General features: G+C 34.7%; 1 protein-coding gene across 1 annotated transcript in view; it reads left to right on the top strand.

Annotated features, from left to right (window-relative positions):
* The window catches only part of PCLO (piccolo presynaptic cytomatrix protein), a 379,448-nt gene extending 363,946 nt beyond the window's left edge, over window positions 1–15,502 (top strand). Inside the window, exons 25-27 of the mRNA XM_010848195.1 lie at window positions 12,744–12,878; window positions 13,316–13,461; window positions 15,362–15,502. Coding sequence (XP_010846497.1) covers window positions 12,744–12,878; window positions 13,316–13,461; window positions 15,362–15,502 — 422 coding nt within the window. The remainder of the gene's footprint in view (window positions 1–12,743; window positions 12,879–13,315; window positions 13,462–15,361) is intronic.
* Window positions 15,503–23,032: the final 7,530 nt, after the last annotated feature.

Genomic DNA, 23,032 nt, shown 5'->3' with positions numbered 1-23,032 from the left:
AGGGCAGGAGGAGAAGGGGACGACAGAGGATGAGATGGCTGGATGGCATCACTGACTCGATGGATGTGAGTGTGAGTGAACTCCGGGAGTTGGTGATGGACAGGGAGGCCTGGCGTGCTGCGATTCATGGGGTCGCAAAGAGTCGGACACAACTGAGCGACTGATCTGATCTGATCTGAAACTTTGCAGTTTCCTTTCTTTAAAGTGAAGTTATTGATGCCTCTGTCTACTTCAAATGGTTTAGGACAAATGAGATAATGTGACTAAATTTTACATATGTTACTTTAAAATTATTAACTTTGTATTGCCATCTAAAATATCATAGTAGTATTTATGCACTTGGTTATAAATAAGTGTATACTTAAACTGTGACAGAGTAGAAAATTATATTTCTTTAAATATATTTAGGATGAGGATTCATTTTGTTTGGAAAACCAAATATATTGAATTTCTTTATAAAGAAATTATTTATATCTTTTCATGAAGCATTTACAAATCCTGTCTTGGAAATTCTCTAACACTTTATTAACGGTATGTTTTTGTAAAAAGTACTGGATCCAAGAATTTAGGGTCATCTGTTATATACAGAGGTAGAAAAGGAGTCAGATAATGGAGCTGCTATGTGGTGTCATTCTCATTGTATAAGCAAGCTGATTTATGGAGAGTCAGCTTCATGAGGGTACTTGAAATAGAATTTAATGTACTACAGAAGGAAGAAATTAGTTCATTTTGCTTCTTCCCCCTTTCAAACATTAAATTACTAGGATAAGCCTTTAAAACTATGACTCTTCACTCCTCAGTCCTACACATATAATGTTCTATGCCTTTGTCCAGAATTCTGAGAACTAAGTTTAAAACATATGAATGGCTTGAATACAGCCTCTAGAAAATAGTGATTTACTAGGAGATAAAATTCATTACAGATAAGATTACCAGACTTGTTAAAAGATCTATAGCTTTTCCCTGCTACTCAAGGACAAGGTATAAAGAAAAAGGAAGTGCCAATTTTAGATAATTATTGGGTACCACTGTTAAATTAGTGAGTACCATTTGAACTTCTGGAAGAGAGAGGTATAATTTCAGCATCGAAGGTAAAATTTATCATAGACTCTAGGGTAGGGTTGATATACATGGCTGGAAATTATAGAGGACTGTTGAATAGAACAAATTATAGTTAGCTTACTTCCTCTCTCTAACAGGCTCAGTGAAGTAGAAGACATTTTTTTTAAAGAAATTTCCTTTTACAAAGTATTGATTTATATGACTATGCCAAGACACGTTTTTTTTGTTTTGTTTTGTTTGCTTGCTTTGAATAGATTGAGCAATTGGCCTATTGGTATAGATAACACATGCTAGGTCTAAACTGTCAATTACTTCTAGAACTGGTCTTCCTTTGCATTAAATGTTGAGAAATAAGAATTAATGCTTCTTGAATTATTACCATTTTAGGCATTATGTTAATTTACCTTTGTTGTGGTAACATTTTTTTTTAGCTCATCATTTAGACTTCAAACTGATAGGGTAAAAATAAATGAAATGAAAAGCAATGTAATTATACATGAGGTAATATGCACCACTACTTTGGTTATTGACAGGTATTAGCACATGATCAAGATTTTCTGTAATGAGTAGATTTAGAATCTCCGAGTAAACAGACAAACTTATCTAGGATGGAAGATGTTTAGAAGAGGGCTAGGACTAAATAATCTTTAGATGACATCAGAAAATGTCTAAAAATATATTATTCTATAAAGTGCACAGTGATATTATAAATAGTCTATAAATAAGCTTATTACATACTCTACTTTACAATATGAAGAAATACAAAGCAGAGACATTTGATGACTGGCCTGCCATCTCATGGGGTTAGAAGCCAGAATTCCTAGTATTTAAAATCCATCTTAATTCCATATTAAACTTTTCTTAGGTTTGGAATGAGTGATAGGAGCTAAGAAACAAAGTATGAGGTGTTAGACAGTCAGAGGTAAATGTGAATCTTCCTAACACCAATTCATACTGCATTAGCTGACACCAGTAACCTGAAGCATTGTTATGTGGTATTTACTAATGAAAATTTGCAAATGCAAACACTGCCTCTAAAGAGATTGTTGCCTAAAATGGTCTCCTGTTGGCAAAAGGTGCTCAGATTGTAATATAATGCTTACAATTCTGGGAGAGAGTAAACCTCAAAGTGCACTCTATCCAGTTAAGTGTTAAAATGAATAACATAGTTAAAAAATATTTTTTTAATGAATTTACTTATTTTAAATTACTTTATATATTTAAGCCAGTTACATATAGAATCTCATATAATTAATGAATATTGCTGGAAGTATTTACTGCTGCTTTATCCTTTCATATCAATAATCTGCATAACTGATCTAGTGTGTAAAGGAAGACTATAGCTTCCAGCTATTGTTTAACCAACTAAAATAATTGTTTGCTATGCCTCTTTTCTTTCTAAAGTCCTATGTCCAGGTAAGATAAAATAGCAAAAGAACTACTGAAAATTCTTTCATTCTGATAATTTTTTTAATATTTCATATGAATATTTCCATAAATGAGCCAATGTTTTTAAAAGTATTATTCATAAGAAAACATAAGGTGTTCATGAGAGAATAGAGACCTGTGCTTAAAACCAGAAGTTTAAATAGTTCTGCCTAGCACTTTAAATTTGACAAGTTACTTAAAATACTCAAGCCACTGTTTTCTCATCTGTAAAACGGGGATTACATCAACCTTATTTCTTGTTGTGAAATGATGATTGTATTTTGTTAATTGCAATGTTTTCTTAAAATATACCTTACTAAAATCACAAATTAGTTGGAGATCTAGATATAAGTATGTATATAAATATTCCATATAGATTCAAAAAACACAGCTTTTCAAAGATAAAATATATGTAAACTCTTTTTTAAGAAAACAGAAAAGTTGAAAGAACACTGCATATCTTAAAGGAGAATAAATCACAAGAGAGTGTGAAAAAAAAGAAAGCTGTGGAAGATAAAAATAAACCAATTTTACAGTTACACTTACTTCAGTTAACTAAAGAGATAAAGGGACACACACACAATTTTGTTAAAATTGAATTAAATTATTCCTGTTCTTTATCAAAAATGATTTATTGATTTTTAATCTAAGAAAAGTAATACAGTGAAAACAAGACAAGCTTAATCTCAATAAGTATTTTAGACATGTAAAATATTTCAATAAATTTTAGCCATAGTCTATAAAAAAATCTCACTAAGTTTAATAAACAAAGTTGAAAATATTAAGAGAGTAAGTAATTATGTATTTTAATACTACATTTCAAATTTTAATTATATTAACTCTGCACAAAGGAAATCGATACTCTTATACTTTCTTCCACTTTTCCTCTTCCATTATGTATTGGTCTCCTGGATTTCTTCTTCAAATTTTCCATTCATTCCCTTTCTTCCTCTCTCTTTAATCTCTTTTTCTTTCACTCATTATTACAGGTTCTATATCCTTTACACAATCTTTGAAATATTTTAGGAAAGCAGTCTGTTACATTTTGGGGGAACTTAGTTTTTCCCCTGGATTTTTAAAAACACTTTCAGTATACTTGAAGTAGCTTAAGTTGGATATATCAGTATATGAACTTATGATCTCCAGGAATATACAATAGTCTTTTGACCCAGATGTTCACTCTTCTATTGTTTTAGGTAAATACATTTATATTTTAAATAGATCTTATTTTCTGTTCTCTTGAATTTAGTTTTTACTTTTTTTCTGGAGCAATTAATTATAACAGATCATATTTTTTGGTTCTAACATATCCATCATTATTCTGAAACTTCTTTACTCTTTATTTTTCTCTGTATCATCCTAAGCCTTTCTTCATTCTGTGACAATAGGATTGATTTCTATCTTACTTCATTTCGTTCCCAGGATGTGTCTAATGTATTAATAGCTTTTAAATGGGATTATTTGCATTTACCTCTCTTATCCCCATTTTCTGGAGAAGGAAATGGCACCCCACTCCAGTACTCTTGCCTGGAAAATCCCATGGACGGAGAAGCCTGGTAGGCTGCAGTCCATGGGATCGCTAAGAGTTGGGCACAACTGAGTGACTTCACTTTCTCTTTTCATTTTCACGCATTGGAGAAGGAAATGGCAACCCACTCCAGTGTTCTTGCCTGGAGAATCCCGGGGACGGGGGAGCCTGGTGGGCTGCCGTCTATGGGGTCGCACAGAGTCAGACACGACTGAAGCGACTTAGCAGCAGCAGGAGCAGCATCCCCATTTTCACCCCACCTATCATTTTGTCATCTCATTTTTTAGCTATGCCCTCCATATCCCTCTTCCTTCTATTCCTTTTTTTTTTAGTTGAAATATTGTTGATTTGCATGTTGTGTTAGTCTCTGGTGTATAGCAAAAGTGATAAACATGTATCTTTATAGTTGTATATACATATTTCTTTTTCATATTATTTTCCATTACGGTTTATTGTTGTTGTTTAATCTCTAAGTTGTGTCCAGGTCTTTTGTGACCCCATGGACTGAAGCCCACCAGGCTTCTCTCTCTAGGGATTTCCCAGGCAAGAATTCTAGAGTGGGTTGCCATTTTTTTCTCCAGGGGTTCTTCTCAACACAGGGATCGAACCTGCAGCTCCTGCTTGGCAGGCAGATTCTTTACCACTGAGTCACCTGGGAAGCCCTTATGTTTTATTACAGGTTACTGAGTGTAATTCCTTAAGCTACATGGTAAGACCTTGTTTATTCTTTCATATATAATAGGGTGCATCTGCTAATCCCAAACCATCCCCCTCCCAGTCCCCTCCCCTTTGGCAACTACAAGTCATTTCTCTATGTCTATGAGTCTGTCTATGTTTCATAAATAAGCTCATTTGTGTCATATTTTAAATTCTGCAAATAAGTGATATCATATGGTAATTGCCCTTCTCATTCTGACTTTATTTCATATAATAATCTCTAGGTCCATTGTGTTGCTGCAAAGGGCATTATTTCATTCTTTTCATGACTGAGTAATACTCCATTATATATATATTGATCACATCTTCTTTATCTATTCTTCTGTCCATGGACATATAAGTTGTTTCCATGTCTTTTGACTATTGTAAATAGTGCTGATATGAACATTGGGGTGTATGTATCTTTTTGAATCGTAATTTGTCCACAGATAAGCCCAGGAATGGGATTACCGTATCATACAGTAACTCTATTTTTTTTGTTTTTTGAGGAACCTCTGTACTGCTTTCATAGTGGCCGTACCAGTTTACATTCCTACCGACAAAGTAGAAGGGTTTTCTTTTCTTTGCACTTTCTCCAGTATTTGTTATTTGTTGACATTTTAATAGTGTCCTTTCTGTTCAGTGTATGTTTGGTTTGCATTTCTTAAATAATTAGCAAGCAGTGTTGAATATCTTTTCCTGTGTCTATTCAGTTAAGTTCAGTTGCTCAGTCATGTCCTACTCTTTGCGATTTCATGGACTGCAGCACACCAGGCTTCCCTGTCTATCACCAATTCCCAGAGCTTACTCAAACTAATGTCCATAGAGTCAGTGATGCCATCCAACCATCTCATCCTCTGTCGTCCCCTTCTCCTCCTGCCTTCAGTCTTTTCCAGGATCAAGGTCTCTTCCAGGGAGTCAGTTCTTCGCATCAGGTGGCCAAAGTCTTGGAGTTTTAGCTTCAGCATCAGTCCTTCCAATGAGTATTCAGGAATGATTTCCTTTAGGATTGACCAGTTTGATATCCTTGCACTCCAAGGGACTCTCGGGAGTCTTTTCCAACAAGAATTCAAAAGCATGAATTCTTCAGCACTCAGCTTTCTTTATCGTCCAACTCTCACATCCATACATGACTACTGGAAAAACCATAGCCTTGACTAGCCGGACCTTGTTGACAAAGTAATGTCTCTGCTTTATAATATGCTGTCTAGGTTTGCCATAGCTTTTCTTCCAAGGAGCAAACATCTTTTAATTTCATGGCTGCAGTCACCATCTGCAGTGATTTTGGAGCCCAAAAAATAAAGTCTGACACTGTTTCCACTGTTTCCCCATCTATTTCCCATGAAGTGATGGGACCAGATGCCATGATCTTGTTTTCTGAATGTTGTGTTTTAAGACAAATTTTTCACTCTCCTCTTTCACTTTTATCAAGTGGCTCTTTAGTTCTTCACTTTCTGCCATAAGGGTGGTGTCATCTGCATATCTGAGCATATTGATATTTCTCCCAGTAATCTTGATTCCAGTTTGTACTTCATCTAGCTGGCATTTTGCATGATGTACCCTGCATAGAAGTTAAATAAGCAAGGTGACAATAAACAGCCTTGACGTGCTCCTTTCCCGATTTGGAACCAGTCTGTTGTTCCATGTCCAGTTCTAACTGTTGCTTCCTGACCTGCATACAGATTTCTCAGGAGGCAGGTCAGGTGGTCTGGTATTCCCATCTCTTTAAGAATTCTCCACAGTTTGTTGTGATCCACACAGTCAAAGGCTTTGGCGTAGTCAATAAAGCAGAAGTGGATGTTTTTATCTTGCTTTTTTAATGATCCAATGGATGTTGGCAATTTGATCTCTGGTTCCTCTGGCTTTTCTAAATCCAGCTTGAACTTCTGGAAGCTCACAGTTCACGTATTGCTGAAGCCTGGCTTGGAGAATTTTGAGCAATACTTTACTAGCGTGTGCTGCTGCCGCTGCTAAGTCACTTCAGTCGTGTCCGACTCTGTGCGACCCCATAGACAGCAGCCCACCAGGCTCCCCCGTCCCTGGGATTCTCCAGGCAAGAACACTGGAGTGGGTTGCCATTTCCTTCTCCAATGCATGAAAGTGAAAAGTGAAAGTGAAGTCACTCAGTTGTGTCTGACTCTTAGCGACCCCATGGACTGCAGCCTACCAGGCTCCTCCGACCATGGGATTTTCCAGGCAAGAGTACTGGAGTGGGGTGCCATTGCCTTCTCCTTACTAGCATGTGAGATGAGTGCAATTGTGTGGTAGTTTGAGTGTTCTTTGGCATTGCCTTTCTTTGGGATTGGAAAGAAAACTGACCTTTTCCAGTCCTATGGCCACTGCTGAGTTTTCCAAATTTGCTGGCATATTGAGTGCAGCACTTTCATAGCATCATCTTTCAGGATTTGAAATAACTCCACTGGAATTCCATCACCTCCACTAGCTTTGTTCGTAGTGATGCTTTCTAAGGCCCACTTGGCTTCACATTCCAGGATGTCTGGCTCTACACCGTCGTGATTATCTGGGTCATGAAGATCTTTTTTGTACAGTTCTTCTGTGTATTCCTGCCAGCTCTTCTTAATATCTTCTGCTTCTGTTAGGTCCATACCATTTCTGTCCTTTATTGTACCCATCTTTGCATGAAATGTTCCCTTAGTATTTCTAATTTTCTTGAAGCGATCTCTAGTTTTTCCCATTCTATTGTTTTCCTCTATTTCTTTGCATTGATCACTGAAGAAGGCTTTCTTATCTCTCCTAGCTATTCTTTGGAAGTCTGCATTCAGATGGGTATATCTTTCCTTTTCTCCTTTGCCTTTCACTTCTCTTTTCTCAGCTATTTGTAATTTGCCTCCTCGGACAACCATTTTGCCTTATTGCCTTTCTTTTTCCTGGGTATGGTTTTGATCACTGCCTCCTGTACAATGTCACAAAATTCCATCCATAGTTCTTCAGGCACTCTATCAGATGTAACTCCTTAAATTTATTTGTCACTTATAATCATAAGGGATTTGATTTAGGTCATACCTGAATGGTCTATTGGTTTCCCCTAGTTTCTTCAATTTAAGTCTGAATTCAGCAATAAGGAGTTCATGATCTAAGCCACAGTCAGCTCCTGACCTTGTTTTTGCTGACTGCATAGAGCTTCTTCATCTTTTGGCTGCAAAGAATATAATCAGTCTGATTTTGGTATTGACCATCTGGTGACATCCATGTGTAGAGTCATCTTTTGTGTTGTTGGAAGAGGGTGTTTGCTATGATCAGTGTAACCTCTTGGCAAAACTCTGTTAGCCTTTGCCCTGCTTCACTTTGTACTCCAAGGCCAAATTCGCCTGTTACTCCAGGTATCTCTTGACTTCCTACTTTGCATTCCAGTCCCCTATAATGAAAAGGACATCTTTTTTGGGTGTTAGTTCTAGAAAGTCTTGTAGGTCCTCATAGAACTTTTCACCTTCAGCTTCTTCAGCATTACTGGTCGGGGCATAGATTTGGATTACTGTGATATTGAATGGTTTGCCTTGAAACCGAGCAGAGATCATTCTGTTGTTTTTGAGATTGCACCCAAGTACTGCATTTCAGATTCTTTCGTTGACTATGAGGGCTACTCCATTTCTTCTAAGGGATTCTTACCCATAGTAGTAGATATAATGGTCTAAGTTAAATTCACCCATTCCAGTCCATTTTAGTTCACTGATTCCTAAAATGTCTATGTTCACTCTTGACATCTCCTGTTTCACCACTTCCAATTTGCCTTGATTCATGGACCTAACATTTCAGGTTCCTATGCAATATTGTTCTTTATAGCATTGGACTTACTTCCATCACCAGTCACATCCACAGCTGGGTGTTATTTTTACTTTGGCAAATGTATCTGTTCACCGTCTGTATGTCTTCTTTGGAGAAATGTCTACATATGTCTTCTACTCACTTTTTTATTGGGCTGTTTTGGGCTTTTGTTGTTGTTGTTGTTATTGAGTTGTATGAGCTATTTGTATTTTTTGGAAATTAAACCTTTGTCAGTTGCATCATTTGCAAATATTTTCTCCCAGTCCATAGATTGTCTTTTAATTTTGTTTATGGTTTCATTTGCTGTGCAAAAGCTTGTAAGTATGATTAGGTCTCATTTGCTTATTTTTACTTTTATTTCTATTGCCTTGGGACACTGTCCTAAGTAAACATTAATGTTATTTATGTCAGAAAATGTTTTGCCTGTGTTTTGTTGTAGGAGTTGTATTGTGTATTTTGAGTTTATTTTTGTGTATGGTATGGGGGTGTGTTCCAACCTCGTCGATTTACATGTGGCTGTCCCGCTTTCCCAGCAGCACTCCACACAAAAACTCCTCGAACTGATAAATGAATTCAGCAAGATAGCAAGATACAAGATTAACATACAGAAATCTGTTGCAATTGTTTACACTAGCAATGAATATCAGAAAGAGAAAGTTTAAAAAAATCCCTTTTAAAGTAGAATAAACCTGTTCAAGGAGATTAAAGGCTTATAACACTAAGAACTATAAAACAGTAATAAAGGAAATTGAAGATAATTCAAAGAAATAGAAAAATATTCCATGCTCTTGGATTGGATGAATTAATATTGTTAAAATGATAATGCTGCCCAAAGCAATCTACTGATTTAATGTGATCTCTATCAAATTACCCATGACATTTTTCACAGAGCTAGAGCAAATAATCCCAAATTTATATGGAACCATAAAACACTCAGAATTGCCAAAGCAATCCTGAGGAAAAAGAACAAAGCTAGAGGCATAACCCTCCTAGACTTCAGACAATATTACAAAGCTACAGTAATCAAAACAGCATAGTATTGGTACCAAAACAGATATTCAGATAAATGGAACAAATAGAGAGCCCAAAAATAAACCCACACACCTACAGTCAGTTAATCTACAGCAATGGAGCCAAGAATATACAGTGGAGAAAAGACAATGTTCTTTCTACTCGTAATCAGAGCTATGTGCCATGTTGTAGGATAAATATCTTCTCTGGAGTAGGATTAATTTCTATTTAGCTGTATTATTAATACAGCTAAAATGGAAGTTTTGGGAAACTAAGAGACCTGGAGGCTGGTCAAAGAAATTTTTATTGCTACTTTGCTCTCTATTCCAAACAAGATTACGTAACACCCTCACGTGTCCTCTCTGTGTGTGTTGTCTCCTTTGGTTCAAAGGCTCAAGATGATCTGGCGTTACTGTCCCTCCCATCCACCAATCTCCCCCAACCTGTGGAGGGAGTGGACACAGAGGTTTTTGTCACAATCCATGCATTTGATTTCAATGACAAAGGCATTTTGTAGCTATAAAAGGATAAGCATGATTGTTAGTGATAACTCATAATTAATGCATACATCCTTTGAGACCACCTCAGTAGACATGTCTCTTTTTTACTTTTAGTAGAAACAGTAAAGAACAAGCTGGAACCGTCTTTGAGTAGGAAAAACTTAACAAGAGCTTCACAAGTATCACACTATGGAGCATGTGAATTTAACCTTCCAAGAAGAAAATAGGCAATGTGATGATTTGAGAATGTTAGTTAACAAGTTTTTAATTCCACCTTTCTTCAGAAGTGAGAAAGTGAAAACAACAACAACAAATTTTATATGCTGGCAAGTTGGAGTTTCTGAACCTACCACCTATAACCATGAATTTTTTCCAGAAAAATTAGTTTTGTTTTTTTCCTTTCATCATGCTAATTGATGTGATCATTTCTGACTTTAGCTCCTATTAGCTTCAAATAGTTGGGGTGTTGTCCTTGACTCCCTCCCTATCATTTAGAATACTCTTTTATTCCCCTCCATCTCAGTTACAGTTTGAGGAATGGAGCAGTATTAGTTCTGTCTGATTTCTTATGGGTTTGGAGGAAAGAAATATAACTGTTTTACAGATAAAGTTGCTGCCCTGATTGATGAGGTTTTGCTCTCTGTCTTGAGATTTGAATGAAAAATAAATTTTTTGCAGCATTCACTTAACAAAGTCCATGGTACATTCAGCAGCCATTTTCTAAAAAATTAACAGAATGAATTTGTCACTTTAAGAAAACAATGACAGTAGTTGTTGTCAATGACAAAAATCAACTTCTAAGTAAAAATGAAATTTTCTAAAACTTTTATCTGCTTCCCTGAGCTTGACAGCTTTTCATAATTCAGACTTTTTTCGTGATATGGGTGGTGATATTAACAAAAGTGTTTTTAATATTGTATGAATTGTGTCAGATTTTTGAAGACCTACATAACTCAATAGACCATTATTTTACAAAATAAATAGTATATGATGTTACCAATTCAGGTAAAGTTAAATGATCCATTCGAGGTACAAGATAGACTATAGTATTTTAAAGTAAAAGTACAAAAAAAGTTCATTGATATGGTTTCAGATTCTACATTTCCATTAATCTTTAAAAAAAAGAAACACTACTTTTCATGTTTTGGTAGTATCAAAGATTGTCCACAGTTATCTGAAAAGGATACTAAAATACTTCTTCATTTTCCAACTATGTATATATGTAAGACCATCATATATTTCAACTAATACAACATATTGAACTGGATTTAATGTAGAAACAAGTATGAGAATTCAGCCATCCACTATTAAGCCAAGTACAGATAATTACATTAATCTGTACATGCCTCACTGTTTTTTTAAATTATGGTTATTTTTCATTAAAATCCCTACTTACAGGTATATTCTTGTCATTTTAATGGAACCAATGAATAAATATTTGTAAATGTATACTTTTACTTTTTAATTAGAAACTTTAATGTTCTTTGAGGACCAGTGTTTTCTTTTTGTAATATAAAGAAAGCCTGATATTGAAAAATATGAGAAAAAATGATCTACATCCATGTTAAAGACCTTCACTGGATTTCAATTGTTCTAAAGATAAAATGCAAATTCTAAACATAGCACCACTTAACAGTATATTATAATCCCATGAATATTTATTTAGTTCCTTGGTCCAGTGATGTTGCCTTTTGTGGACACACTGTTCCTTCTCTTTAGGATGTTCTTCTCCATCCATATCACCTAGTTAATGCTTTCTTATTCTTCTGGTTTCAGCTCATGAAGTTCTTTCCTAGACTTTATTGTAACCATGCTTTTATACATCAGAACATCTTCTCTCTCTCTAATTGTACCTTTACTGAATAAATTATTTCACTGAAGTACTTCTTCCCAATAGACTGAAAAACCATAAAACCAGTAAGCATGTGTATGATGGCTTACCATTGTATCCATTCTTCCTAACAGAGTGCTTATCACAAAGTAGAGTGGGAAATAAAATATTTGTTGGTGAATGAGTAAGTGAATAAATGTATGAATCAATATAGGAGAGAAAATCCATTGAAATCAACATAGAGTTTGACCTAGCATGAATTGCTTCTTCACTAATATAAAGATCCAAGATAAATACTAGAAGAAGAATGTCTTGAATTCATTTAAATCACTCATATTTTTCCCTAGTGCAATTTTATTACTATATATTCTTGTTGGCCACTTCTCTTACAAAGAAAATAGAATGGAAGTAGGTATAATATACAACTACATTTAGTTGTGTTAGCAAGTGTTCCTTTGTAAGCCTTGTAGGTAGTGAGCAACTGTTGGCAGACAGCTTCTTGTATTTCACTTGACTTAATGTTTGCTATAAATTAGAATTCTATTATTTGTATGTACGACTATCTTTCTACAGTCTCCTATTGTCTCATCTATTACCTCTTTTGTCCTAAAAATCTACAGTTGAGTGACACCTACTTACATTTCCTCCATAACTCTCATGTTACTAGCTTATCATTATACATAACATACCTCATTTTAAGTTTATAATTTATTAGTTTTCCTGTGAAACTTTCTACTCCTTAAGGGCTTGGATTGTATTCTGTTCATCTGTGTATCCATAGGATATGATAAGGTGTTGAGCTCTTGGTAAACACTCAAAAAATGAATGTACAAAAAACTTATTGAATGAACCAGTTAATATATGACATGACATATTCCTTAACTTTTTAATTAAATTGTTCCAGTTAAAACTCAGGTAATGGGAGAAATCAAGATTGCATTGAAGAAAGAAATGAAGACAGATGGGGAACAACTAATAGTTGAAATCCTACAGTGTAGAAATATTACCTACAAATTTAAATCTCCTGATCACTTACCAGGTATCTAATTTTATGATAATAAGCAATATAATGTATCTAAGAACTCCTTAGGAGAATGAACTAAATGCCCTAGAAAATGCTAACTAAAATTTGGACTGTGTATCAAATATATCTGAAAAAAAATATGAAATAAGAATTAATTTATAATCTTATAAATCTAATCTTATATAAAACAAATTGATATTTTACTGGTTAAAAATTAGATTTTTTTCCAACATAAACTTAGAGTGATATATTTATTATACAAGTAAACATTTAAACTGCTAAGAAAATTGGTAATTAGGTATATTTTAATTGCTCTATGTTGTCTGAAACAAGTTGTTCACAGTCTACTGGCTTTATGTAAAATGTAGGGAAGCTCCCAGTATACAATTATAATGCTAATTGTATAAATGTATTGTTAGTAGACACTTAATAAGCTGAATTCTTATTTTCAGATTTATATGTGAAACTATATGTGATGAACATATCTACCCAAAAAAAGGTGATCAAGAAAAAAACAAGAGTATGTAGACATGATCGAGAGCCTTCATTCAATGAGACTTTTAGATTCAGCCTAAGTCCTGCTGGACATTCTCTTCAGGTAACTCATACCGTTCCTATTTTTAAATTTTCACCTATACTGTACTTATTTACTGTTTAATTATTCAATATTTATATGCCAATCATATACTATGTGACATTTTACAAGTTAATTTTAGAGGTAACTTTCCAGGGGCCCTTGAAAATTCCACAACCCATTCACCCCATCGAATTAGCCTCTATCTTACCTACTCAGTTTCATTTATACAGATTTTTTTTTCACACTCACTGCCACTGATCCTCTTTGGGTCTTCATCTTTATTATGCACATCATTTCAGCACTATACCTGGCCTACTTGCCATCATTATCTTATGCTTTTAATTCATTTTATCACACTACTGGCAGAGATATCTTTTAAAAACACTGACTAGATGACCCTCCAATGATTCACTGTTAGCCTGACCCATTCAGAATCCTCTAAAGTGAGTTATATGTATTTAATTTAATTGTATTCCATTTAATTTCATCTCTTTGTATACTTTTCCACTCACTCTTTACTTCAGTCACACCAGAATCTTCACATTCTTGGATTGTTTGCTTGTATTTTTCCTCCCCTTCAGTACTCCCTTCTTCATTTCTCTCCATCTCTTACAATATTCCACATCTTTCAATGTAAAGTCATCTCTTTACTGATGGCTGTGGTATACTTCATCACATCTTATTCACATGTTTTGCTTATCTTATTAGGCCATCACTCCCAGTTTTGCACAACCATTTATGTACTTACCTGCCACTGTTTTTGTACTATCAACTTCTCTGGTGCAAAGCTTGATTTTCATTGCTCTGTCTTCTGCAGCCTAGCACAATGCTTATACATAGTATGCCTTTGGTAGATGTAGAGACAAGGAATGAGAAAGGAGAAAGAGGAGGGAGGGTAATGATGAAAAATGTGGGACGAGAAGACCATGGTTTTGGTACTTAAATGAAGGCCTGTGCTGGAGACTAATGTAAGACATATGACAAAGCAAAAACTGCATTGAGAGGATTAACTGACATTACAGTTAAAGGGAATAATAAGATTAAAAGACACTCTGAAGTCTGTGTGAACAGATGTGTCAGGCACAGAGGCTGAGTAGTTAAAGAAGGGATAGAGGGAGAAAAAAATCATGAGTTTGTCTGAAATGTAATAAATTTGATGAGGGCAGGTCCAAATGAAATATATAATTAGGCAATTTGAAATCACAAAATCAAAGGCTTGAAAAGATAGAAGAGTAGATTTTGAAGTCAGAAACATAAAAGTAAATTTTGGCCAGGAATAAAGATGAATTATCTGAAGGAGATTCCAAAAAGAAAGAGAGAGAGTAAGAGAATTGTCAAGGATTAATGGCTGTCTCTACCTTGTCTCTACCTTTCTTTCAACTGATCCCTAAAAAAAAAAATTCTTGAGTTTGAGATCCCATGGAATTTCAACTAATGTAAATTCTACATATGACAAGAAACCACTTTAGAAGAGCTTACTATAGTAAAATCCCCAGTAAAGTAAATGATATTTAAAATCAATGTTATGTTCTATCTGCCTTGTAAACTCTTACTTATTTACTTTCCACTCAAATAATTTTGTATTTGAGTTGGTTTTTCATAAACTAGTTAAGTTCTTTTCTGAAACTTTCTATCAATTTAAGCATAAACTGAGTTAGAATTAGCTGATAACACATATCTTATCTAGAATTCTGTCCTGCAGGATAGGTCTCTGCCTTTGGGAAATGTTGATGTGAATTAATTAATATTATGCAGATCTTTTGAGGTCATCTTAGTTATTAGTTCTCCTACAAGGATGTCTGCTAATTCCTCTCACCCTCACCCTTTCTTGTCTGTGTTAGTTCTTTGATGTGTAAATGTCCATAAAAGAAGTTGAAAATGTACACACAAATAGATATATAATTTTGACTATTTTTTCTAGATTTTACTTTTTTCCAATGGAGGGAAGTTTATGAAAAAGACCTTGATTGGTGAAGCCTGTATCTGGCTTGACAAAGTGGATCTCAGAAAAAGAATAGTCAACTGGCACAAACTTTTGGTCAGTCCTACTCAAACCCACTGAAGAAATGTGTCTGCTCAGGGTATAGAAAGTGCTTTAAATAATCTTAATCGCGACTATAGTTGAATACTATTGGTTCTAAGCTGTTTTCAGGGGTAATCGTGAGAAGAGCAACAAAAAGCAAAAGCATACTGAAACCTTTGCAAATGTATGGTTGTGGAACATAGAAAAAAACTCAAAAGAAAAAGTCCATATATTGAAGACAAGAGAAAAAAAGGAGTTCTGAAACCTTGGATTTCTTGTGGCTATCACGAAAAACAGTGAGAGAAATTTTGATTACTTAATGCAAAACATTTTTGAGTAGAGTTAAGCTATAGCGAACTGAAGGCTGAGACTTAAAGATTAATATGGTTTCTAACACAGGCAAAAGTAATCCTTTATGCAGAAGAGCTTGGTTGAAAGGAAGGAACTGATGTAACAAATCTCAGTTTTCAAAAGTCTTTCTTCTTCATCTTCTCAGATAACTGTTTTGAGATTCTGACATAGGATACACCCACAGTGTGTATCCAGACTAGAAAGAAGTAAGGAGGACCAGAGATTTAGAAATTATAGTTTTTAGATCATGTTGTATAAGTTTTCTCTGTGTCTAAATGTTATAAGGGTGAACTACACCAATTTTGGAATTCATGTTGTAAAAGCACATTTGTATAATTTGAAATAATGTATACTGAAAATAATACTAAGTAGAAATGGAATTACATGTATCTAGAAGTAAAGCCATGACTGGCTAATGGAAAAGAATATTGTCCCATAAACTGTTGGAACCTTGGTTGAAAACATGAAAATCTCCATAAATAACCCTTAATCCAAGACATTTTCAATCTGCATACCAAAGGACCTAGATTAAATTGACATATTCTAGGAAGCATGATAACTTGTGCTTTGTGAAGTTGCAAATCAATGTACTATCCCACATATTTTCTTTCTCTGGAGTAATAAATGCACAGGGAGAAAGTTCTTCCTCTGGCAAACAAACCATACTAATCTGTGACATTGATTAATTGGTGTCATTTCCTGCTCTTCCACAGTTTCTTTTTTCCTTACTATGTTAACTGATTGTAAAATGAAAACCCTGACACCAAATTCAAGTTCTCCCTAGTGCTCTATTGTCCTACTTTAGTGACAGTATCACAGTAATCCAGTTCATCAGTGTTGGGAAAATATGTGAAAAATCAATGTTATATTAAGGTGAAAGTGTTCTTTGAGCTACTTTAATAATATAGAATAAAAGGACCAACGTCTAAGTCATTAAAATGAAATATCCTCTTCCCCATCAACCAACAACATGAACAAGGAAGTTACATGGACTTAGAGGAGATGAACTCAGCTGGGATTCAAAGCCTAGCTTCAGGCCTTGGTTCTGCCACTAACTGTCACCGTGCACATGTCACTTAAACTCAATTTTCCTCAGTTTTCTTATTTGTGGGAAAATAGAATTACACATTCCTAACCTTCCTAATGGGATGTTGGGATGATCAAACTAAGTGATCTATGAGAAAAGATGAAAGCACATTTCCAAATGTAGTTTTATACACATAAGTGAGGAATAGGCATTATGCAGTTTTTTCCCCAATTTTGTATGTGAAAAAGCATCTTTGAAACCAATGGTAAGCAAAGACATGGATAAAAGCAGTATATTAACTCCAAAACCAATTTTCTTAAAATATGAACTTATATAAACTTTCATTTAACCAAAAAAGGTTAAAAAAAATTTTAATGTCAAAAACTTAATAAAAATAATTTACAAATTGGGTTATCATAAATTAAATAAATTATACTGATCTTATCCTATTCCCAAACCCACAAAAATAAATTGCTTCTCTGTGAATTCTGAGTTTAAAAGCTGCTTCTTTATTCAAGGGTGAAGTTTTAGTGGAATTAGAGAAATTTTCTAGAAACATATTGGTCAGATATTGAATTTTCTCATTTTTAAAGAAAAAACATACTTGAAATCTGACAGACATTGATTAAATTTAAGACATTAAAAATTAAATAATTTATAATAAACTCCATGTTACATATCTTTATTATATATAGAGGTATATAAATTCACTCCTTTCCGGTCTAGAAAAGGTAACAGTCACTTTTCTTCCCTCTACTTTGTAATCTCCCTCCCCTGACAATGCAATTTTATCATTGATTATTGCTGTAAAATGAGCATGTGGTGAGAGGATCACTAAGGATTTGATATTGCTAGAATTTTATTTTTAGAGACATCTAGATCTGCTGGTGGTTGCCATGGATATTTCCAGCAGAATTTAGCACTTTAGGGAGCTTATAATCATCACATAATTGGGGAAGGAAAGGGTTCAGGAAGATCTCCTGCTGACATAAAAAGGCTCTATTGTTTGTCCTTAAAAGGAGACTCTCCTGTGGGTCCTCTTCTGCAGCCACTTACACCAGAAGTATGCATGAGAGGTTCATGACCAGTTAGCTTACTTCATTACAGTTGCCATTTCTTTTAAAATACACAAAAGCAGCTGCCACCAAAACAAAGATCATACCTTGGTAGCTATTTGACATGAGAGAGTAGGAATCTTACCATGACAGGGGACCCTCTATTCCAGAACTGGTGATGTGGCCAGGCCAATCAAGAGAGTTCATGACAGGGCTTCTTTTTGTGCACCAGCATCCCTCTTCAGAGAGTGTAAGATCCTGCCAAGCGTGCCAAGTTTGCAGCTGACCAAACACCTACATTGTACTGGAATTATTCTATGCAACACTGAACCTTATACAAATGCATTTCTTCTGATGTTGATTACCCTTCTTACAACAAAACTGTTTCTTTTTTAATTGCAAATAGGGCTCGGTGTTTTTTACTTTTTTGTATATATCACAGCACATGATTTTCCACTTTTTATTTCATTTATTTTATTGGGATTAGCTTTTTTTATCCTAATAGAGACAAAGTTTGTAATCTCTAAATAACATGTGATCAATCCAATTACAGCACTTTTACCTTGAAGAGCATCTTAATTTTTCCCACAATTTCATTGAGTCATCAGACATAAGTTGCTTCTTGGTTTAAAATTTGGTCCCCAAGAAACCTTTAGCTGTGAAGCAAAAGCACAGAGTGAATTTTTACACAAGACAGGGATGTCTAGAATGGTCATTACAGACATAGATAATACTAAGAAGTTTGTGTTTCCCTGTTTTACTTAAGGTTAAGGAGACTTTTGGTGACTCTGAACTCTTTATTATTTCAGTTTAAAAGAAGAGTATCCAAGACTAAGAGGAAGTGATTGTCTTTGCTCCTTAATGTTGCCTATATTGTAATTAATCACATTAATAAATGCATATTTTCAGCATATCAGTGGATTTAATTTTATGGATCACACACATTAAAATAGTCATACTGTGGGAATATTATAGCTGGTAACCAGCTGATACTGATTCTTATTATAGGAACGGTTGTGATGATCATGGTGATAGAGGTAGTGAACTAGGTTGGTGGTGATGTGAAGTAAAATGAAATTATATACTATATTGTGCCCAATTTATTAGAAATGATTTGATCAGTGTTTCATTTCATTAAGATATCATAAAGATGTTTATAGTATTTTTTTACTTTATTATTTAAATCATAACTAACAATATTTTTAAAAACTTATTTTCATTGCTACAATGTCTAATATTCCAAAAGCAGCCAACTACAGCTATGTATGTGTTTATAACTCTATGTGTGACAGAGTGATTTTCCCTCTTTGAGCTTGAGCTGGAAGTAAAAGAAAGCTCAGTGAATAATTATGAGCTGTCTCTTTAATAATAACTTGCCTTTGATGTGACACAAGAATGAATGAGTGAAACAGATATTCTCATTGAATATGACACATTGATGTTTTCTGTATGTTCCATGTTGTTGTTATTATTAAAGACTCCCTTTAAATAAAAATCATTTAATCAAATGATTCCTTCTCTGATAGGTAGATTGAGAGCATTTTCTTAATTCGTTACCCTGTACATAACTCTCCATTTGGTATACTAGACGAAGTTGAAATATTAATTCCCTGTGGCATTCAGCATGTGAATATGATTCTTGTTTGATTGTGTATGTATATTTGTTGGTGATGTGCTCAGGTGCTCCCACTACCAATTAATGTGTGTGCTGATATCCTAACAAAAACACATCCGATGTTAAAGGAAATAAGTTTCTTGTCTGAACTGAAGATAAAAACCTAATAAAATTGGTTTAAAAATAAAAAATAGAGTACTTGGAGATATGTCTTGTTTCTAACTATATGTTGCATGCCGTGTTGGTGATTTGCTAATGTGTTCTTTTTTCTGTTCTACCCAAATCTCTCAAAAATCTAATGAACCATCTAATGAAATCTAATGAAAAATTCTTGGGCTAAAGGTTATATAAATTGAACTGAAATACATGAGAATTGTATAGAAATGCTTGTAAATCTGTCTTGAGTTTTACTCTATGTAAAAATATGTCTTGGTTTTGTGATTGTATACAAGATGTATCTTGATAACTTATGCAAATTGTGCTGTATAAAGGCTGTGGCCTCAGCCTTACTAATAAATATTGAAAATTCAACTTTGGCTGCCTGTTTTTATCAACTTGATATATTGATACTTAACATAGAAATAGAACTTTCTGGAATATTTTTTCTGAAAATTATATGATGAGTTCATTCACTCAGTTTAAAAAGTACATTTTAAACAGCACAAATACAGAAAACAGAATTAAATGTGTAACTTAATAAATTACTATATCAGACACTCTTAAAACAACCACCCAGATCAAGAAATTGAACTTTTAACATATTTGATACATTTTAATTCATTGAACTTGTTACTCTTATTAAGCCTTAAATTTACCCTTTTGAGCCAGTGGGTTCCTCTTTGAATGGACTTACATATTTGATAACTTTCTTTCTATGGCAAGGACATTTTATATCATTTCTTTAACCTTAAAACATTATAGGAAATCTACTGAACTTGAATTTTTACTTTTATTTTTCTTCCTATTTATCTCTATAAAAATAATTAAATTTAGGAATACATCGAGTTGATTGATCAACTTTTATGTAATGTGCTATCCTTCTCAACCTTTCACTAACATCAACAGTAGTATATAGTACGTTTATGGTAAACTAGAGTATTCTTGGATGAAATGTATCTTGGAACATTTTTTTTAAATAATTCCAAATCTAAAAGATTATAATTAGATAAATGATTAATGAGTTTGACTTTTTGACTATTAATTATCTAGGCTTTTAAGAGCTGAAAATCTATAGTCTACAAATTTTGTAGAAAATTCAGCCAAAATAGTTCCCTATTAAAAGTAACAGTAGAACTATAATTGGAAAATGTTGAAATTTTTATTTCTGTTCAACTCCAAATAAACTTTTATTTTAATTTTATTTAATATTATATCTTATTTGTAAAAATTAAGGAATATTTGCATTAATTATGCAGTAAAAAATGACTTTCCAACAATTTGATGCTTTGAACATATCAATAAAATTAACAAGCCTATGGCAATTAAAAGAGAAGTAAGGCCAAACTGCCATTTTCACGTACAAAAAATTAACATAAATGCCAATCAGTTCAGTTCAGTTGCTCAGTCATGTCTGACTCTTTGAGACTCCATGGACTGCAGCACGTCAGGCCTCCCTATCTATCACCAACTCCTGAAACTTATTCAAACTCATCCATCGAGTTAGTGATGCCATCCAACCATCTCATCCTCTGTCATCCCCTTCTTCTCCCGCCTTCAATCTTTCCCAGCATCAAGGTCTTTTCTAGTGAGTCGGCTGTTCACATCACAGATGGCCAAAGTATTGGAGTTTCAGCTTCAAAATCAGTCCTACCAATGAACACCCAGGACTGATCTCCTTTAGGATGGACTGGTTAGATCTCCTTGCAGTCCAAGGGACTCTCAAGAGTCTTCTCCAATACCACAGTTCAAAAGCATCAGTTCTTCAGCACTCAGCTTTCTTTATAGTCCAACTCACATCCATACATGACTACTGGAAAAACCATAGCTTTGACTAGATGGACCTTTGTTGGCTAAGTAATGTCTCTGCTTTTTAATGTGCTGTTTAGGATGGTCATAGCTTTTCTTCCAAGGAGCAAGCGTCTTTTAATTTCATGGCTTCAGTCACCATCTGCAGTGATTTTGGTGACAGACAGATAAAGTCTGTCACTATTTCCATTGTTTCCCCATCTATCTGCCATGAAGTAATGGGGCCAGATGCCATGATCTTCATTTTCTGAATGTTGAGTTTTAAGCCAACTTTTTCACTCCCATCTCAGTTTCATTAAGAGGCTCTTTCAATATCAAAAGTCAAAACTTAACAAACCCAGTCTAGCAATGTATAAAAGTAATAGACTTATGACCTTGTTCAGTTATCCCAGTTATGCAAGATTAGTTCATATTGGAAAATGAGTTACATTAGTGTAAAAATCTTAAGATGGTAGAAAACATTTGATACAATCCAACATGTGTATTTATAAATTGAACAACTGAACTTAATAATGAGACAAGTCGACTCATGCAGGAATGGACACTTCATATCTAACAGAGTAGGTGAACCAGAGCTGTAAAACACAAAGCCTGAACTTCCCAAGCATGTGTCAATTGAATAGCCACTTGGAAAATGTTTTTGCAAAACAAGGTTAATTACAACATGTGCAGGCTGTTTGAGTGGAATGATGGGGCAGAACCAGTTTGCTTGCTTGCTTGTTTATTTATGGCTGTCCTGGATCTTTGTGGCTGTGCATGGGCTTTCTCTAGCTGACCCGAGCAGGAGCTACTTTTTGTTGTGGTTTGCAGGCTTCTCATTGCAGTGGCTTCTCCCGTTGCAGAATGCAGGCTCTAGGAGCGCGGGCTTCGGTAGTTGCATCTCTCAGACACACTCTAGAGCACATGCTCACTAGTTGTGGCACACGTTGTGGCGACTGTGCTTAGTTGCTCTGTAACTCGTGGAATCTTCCCAAACCAGGGATTGAACCTGTGTCCCCTGCATTGGCAAGCCAATTCTTAACGCCTGGACCACCAGAGAAGTCCTGAACCAGGTGTGGTTATTTTGTGTGTGTGTGTGTGTGTTAATATTTAATTCTTTTCAGACCTCTGGATTGTATCAAACGTAGGCTGGAAACTCTTGGATGAAAATGGACACTGCAGACCACAGGTAGAATCTCTCCATTTTGGAGCCTAAGCTTTTGAAGTTTTTCAGACTTTCAGCTGATGAAATCAGCCATGCTTACTCAGGTAATTGAGGACAGTCACGTTAATTAGAGTCAGCTGTGTAGAGATGCTAACTATCTCTACAGAATCCATCACAGAAACGTGCCCAGTCACATTTGGATGCGTAACTGGCTGCCACAGCCTAGCTAAGCTGATACAGAAAACTCCTCACCACAGGTATGACGGAGAAATTTTCTTAAGTGTTTTTGTTGCTTGGTTGGTTAGCTGGTTGATCTGGTTTCATTTGGTTTCATTTTTAAGAGGAAAGGGAGTGATTCTTTATACTCCCTCTACATATAGAAAAGAAGGAAAGCGTGAATTTGAGTATATGA

This window comes from Bison bison, unplaced genomic scaffold (assembly GCF_000754665.1).
Source record: "Bison bison bison isolate TAMUID 2011002044 unplaced genomic scaffold, Bison_UMD1.0 scf7180017864260, whole genome shotgun sequence".
Classification (NCBI taxonomy): Eukaryota; Metazoa; Chordata; class Mammalia; order Artiodactyla; family Bovidae; genus Bison; species Bison bison.
Note: the sequence above shows the minus strand (reverse complement) of the source record. Positions and strands in the feature narration are given on the sequence as shown.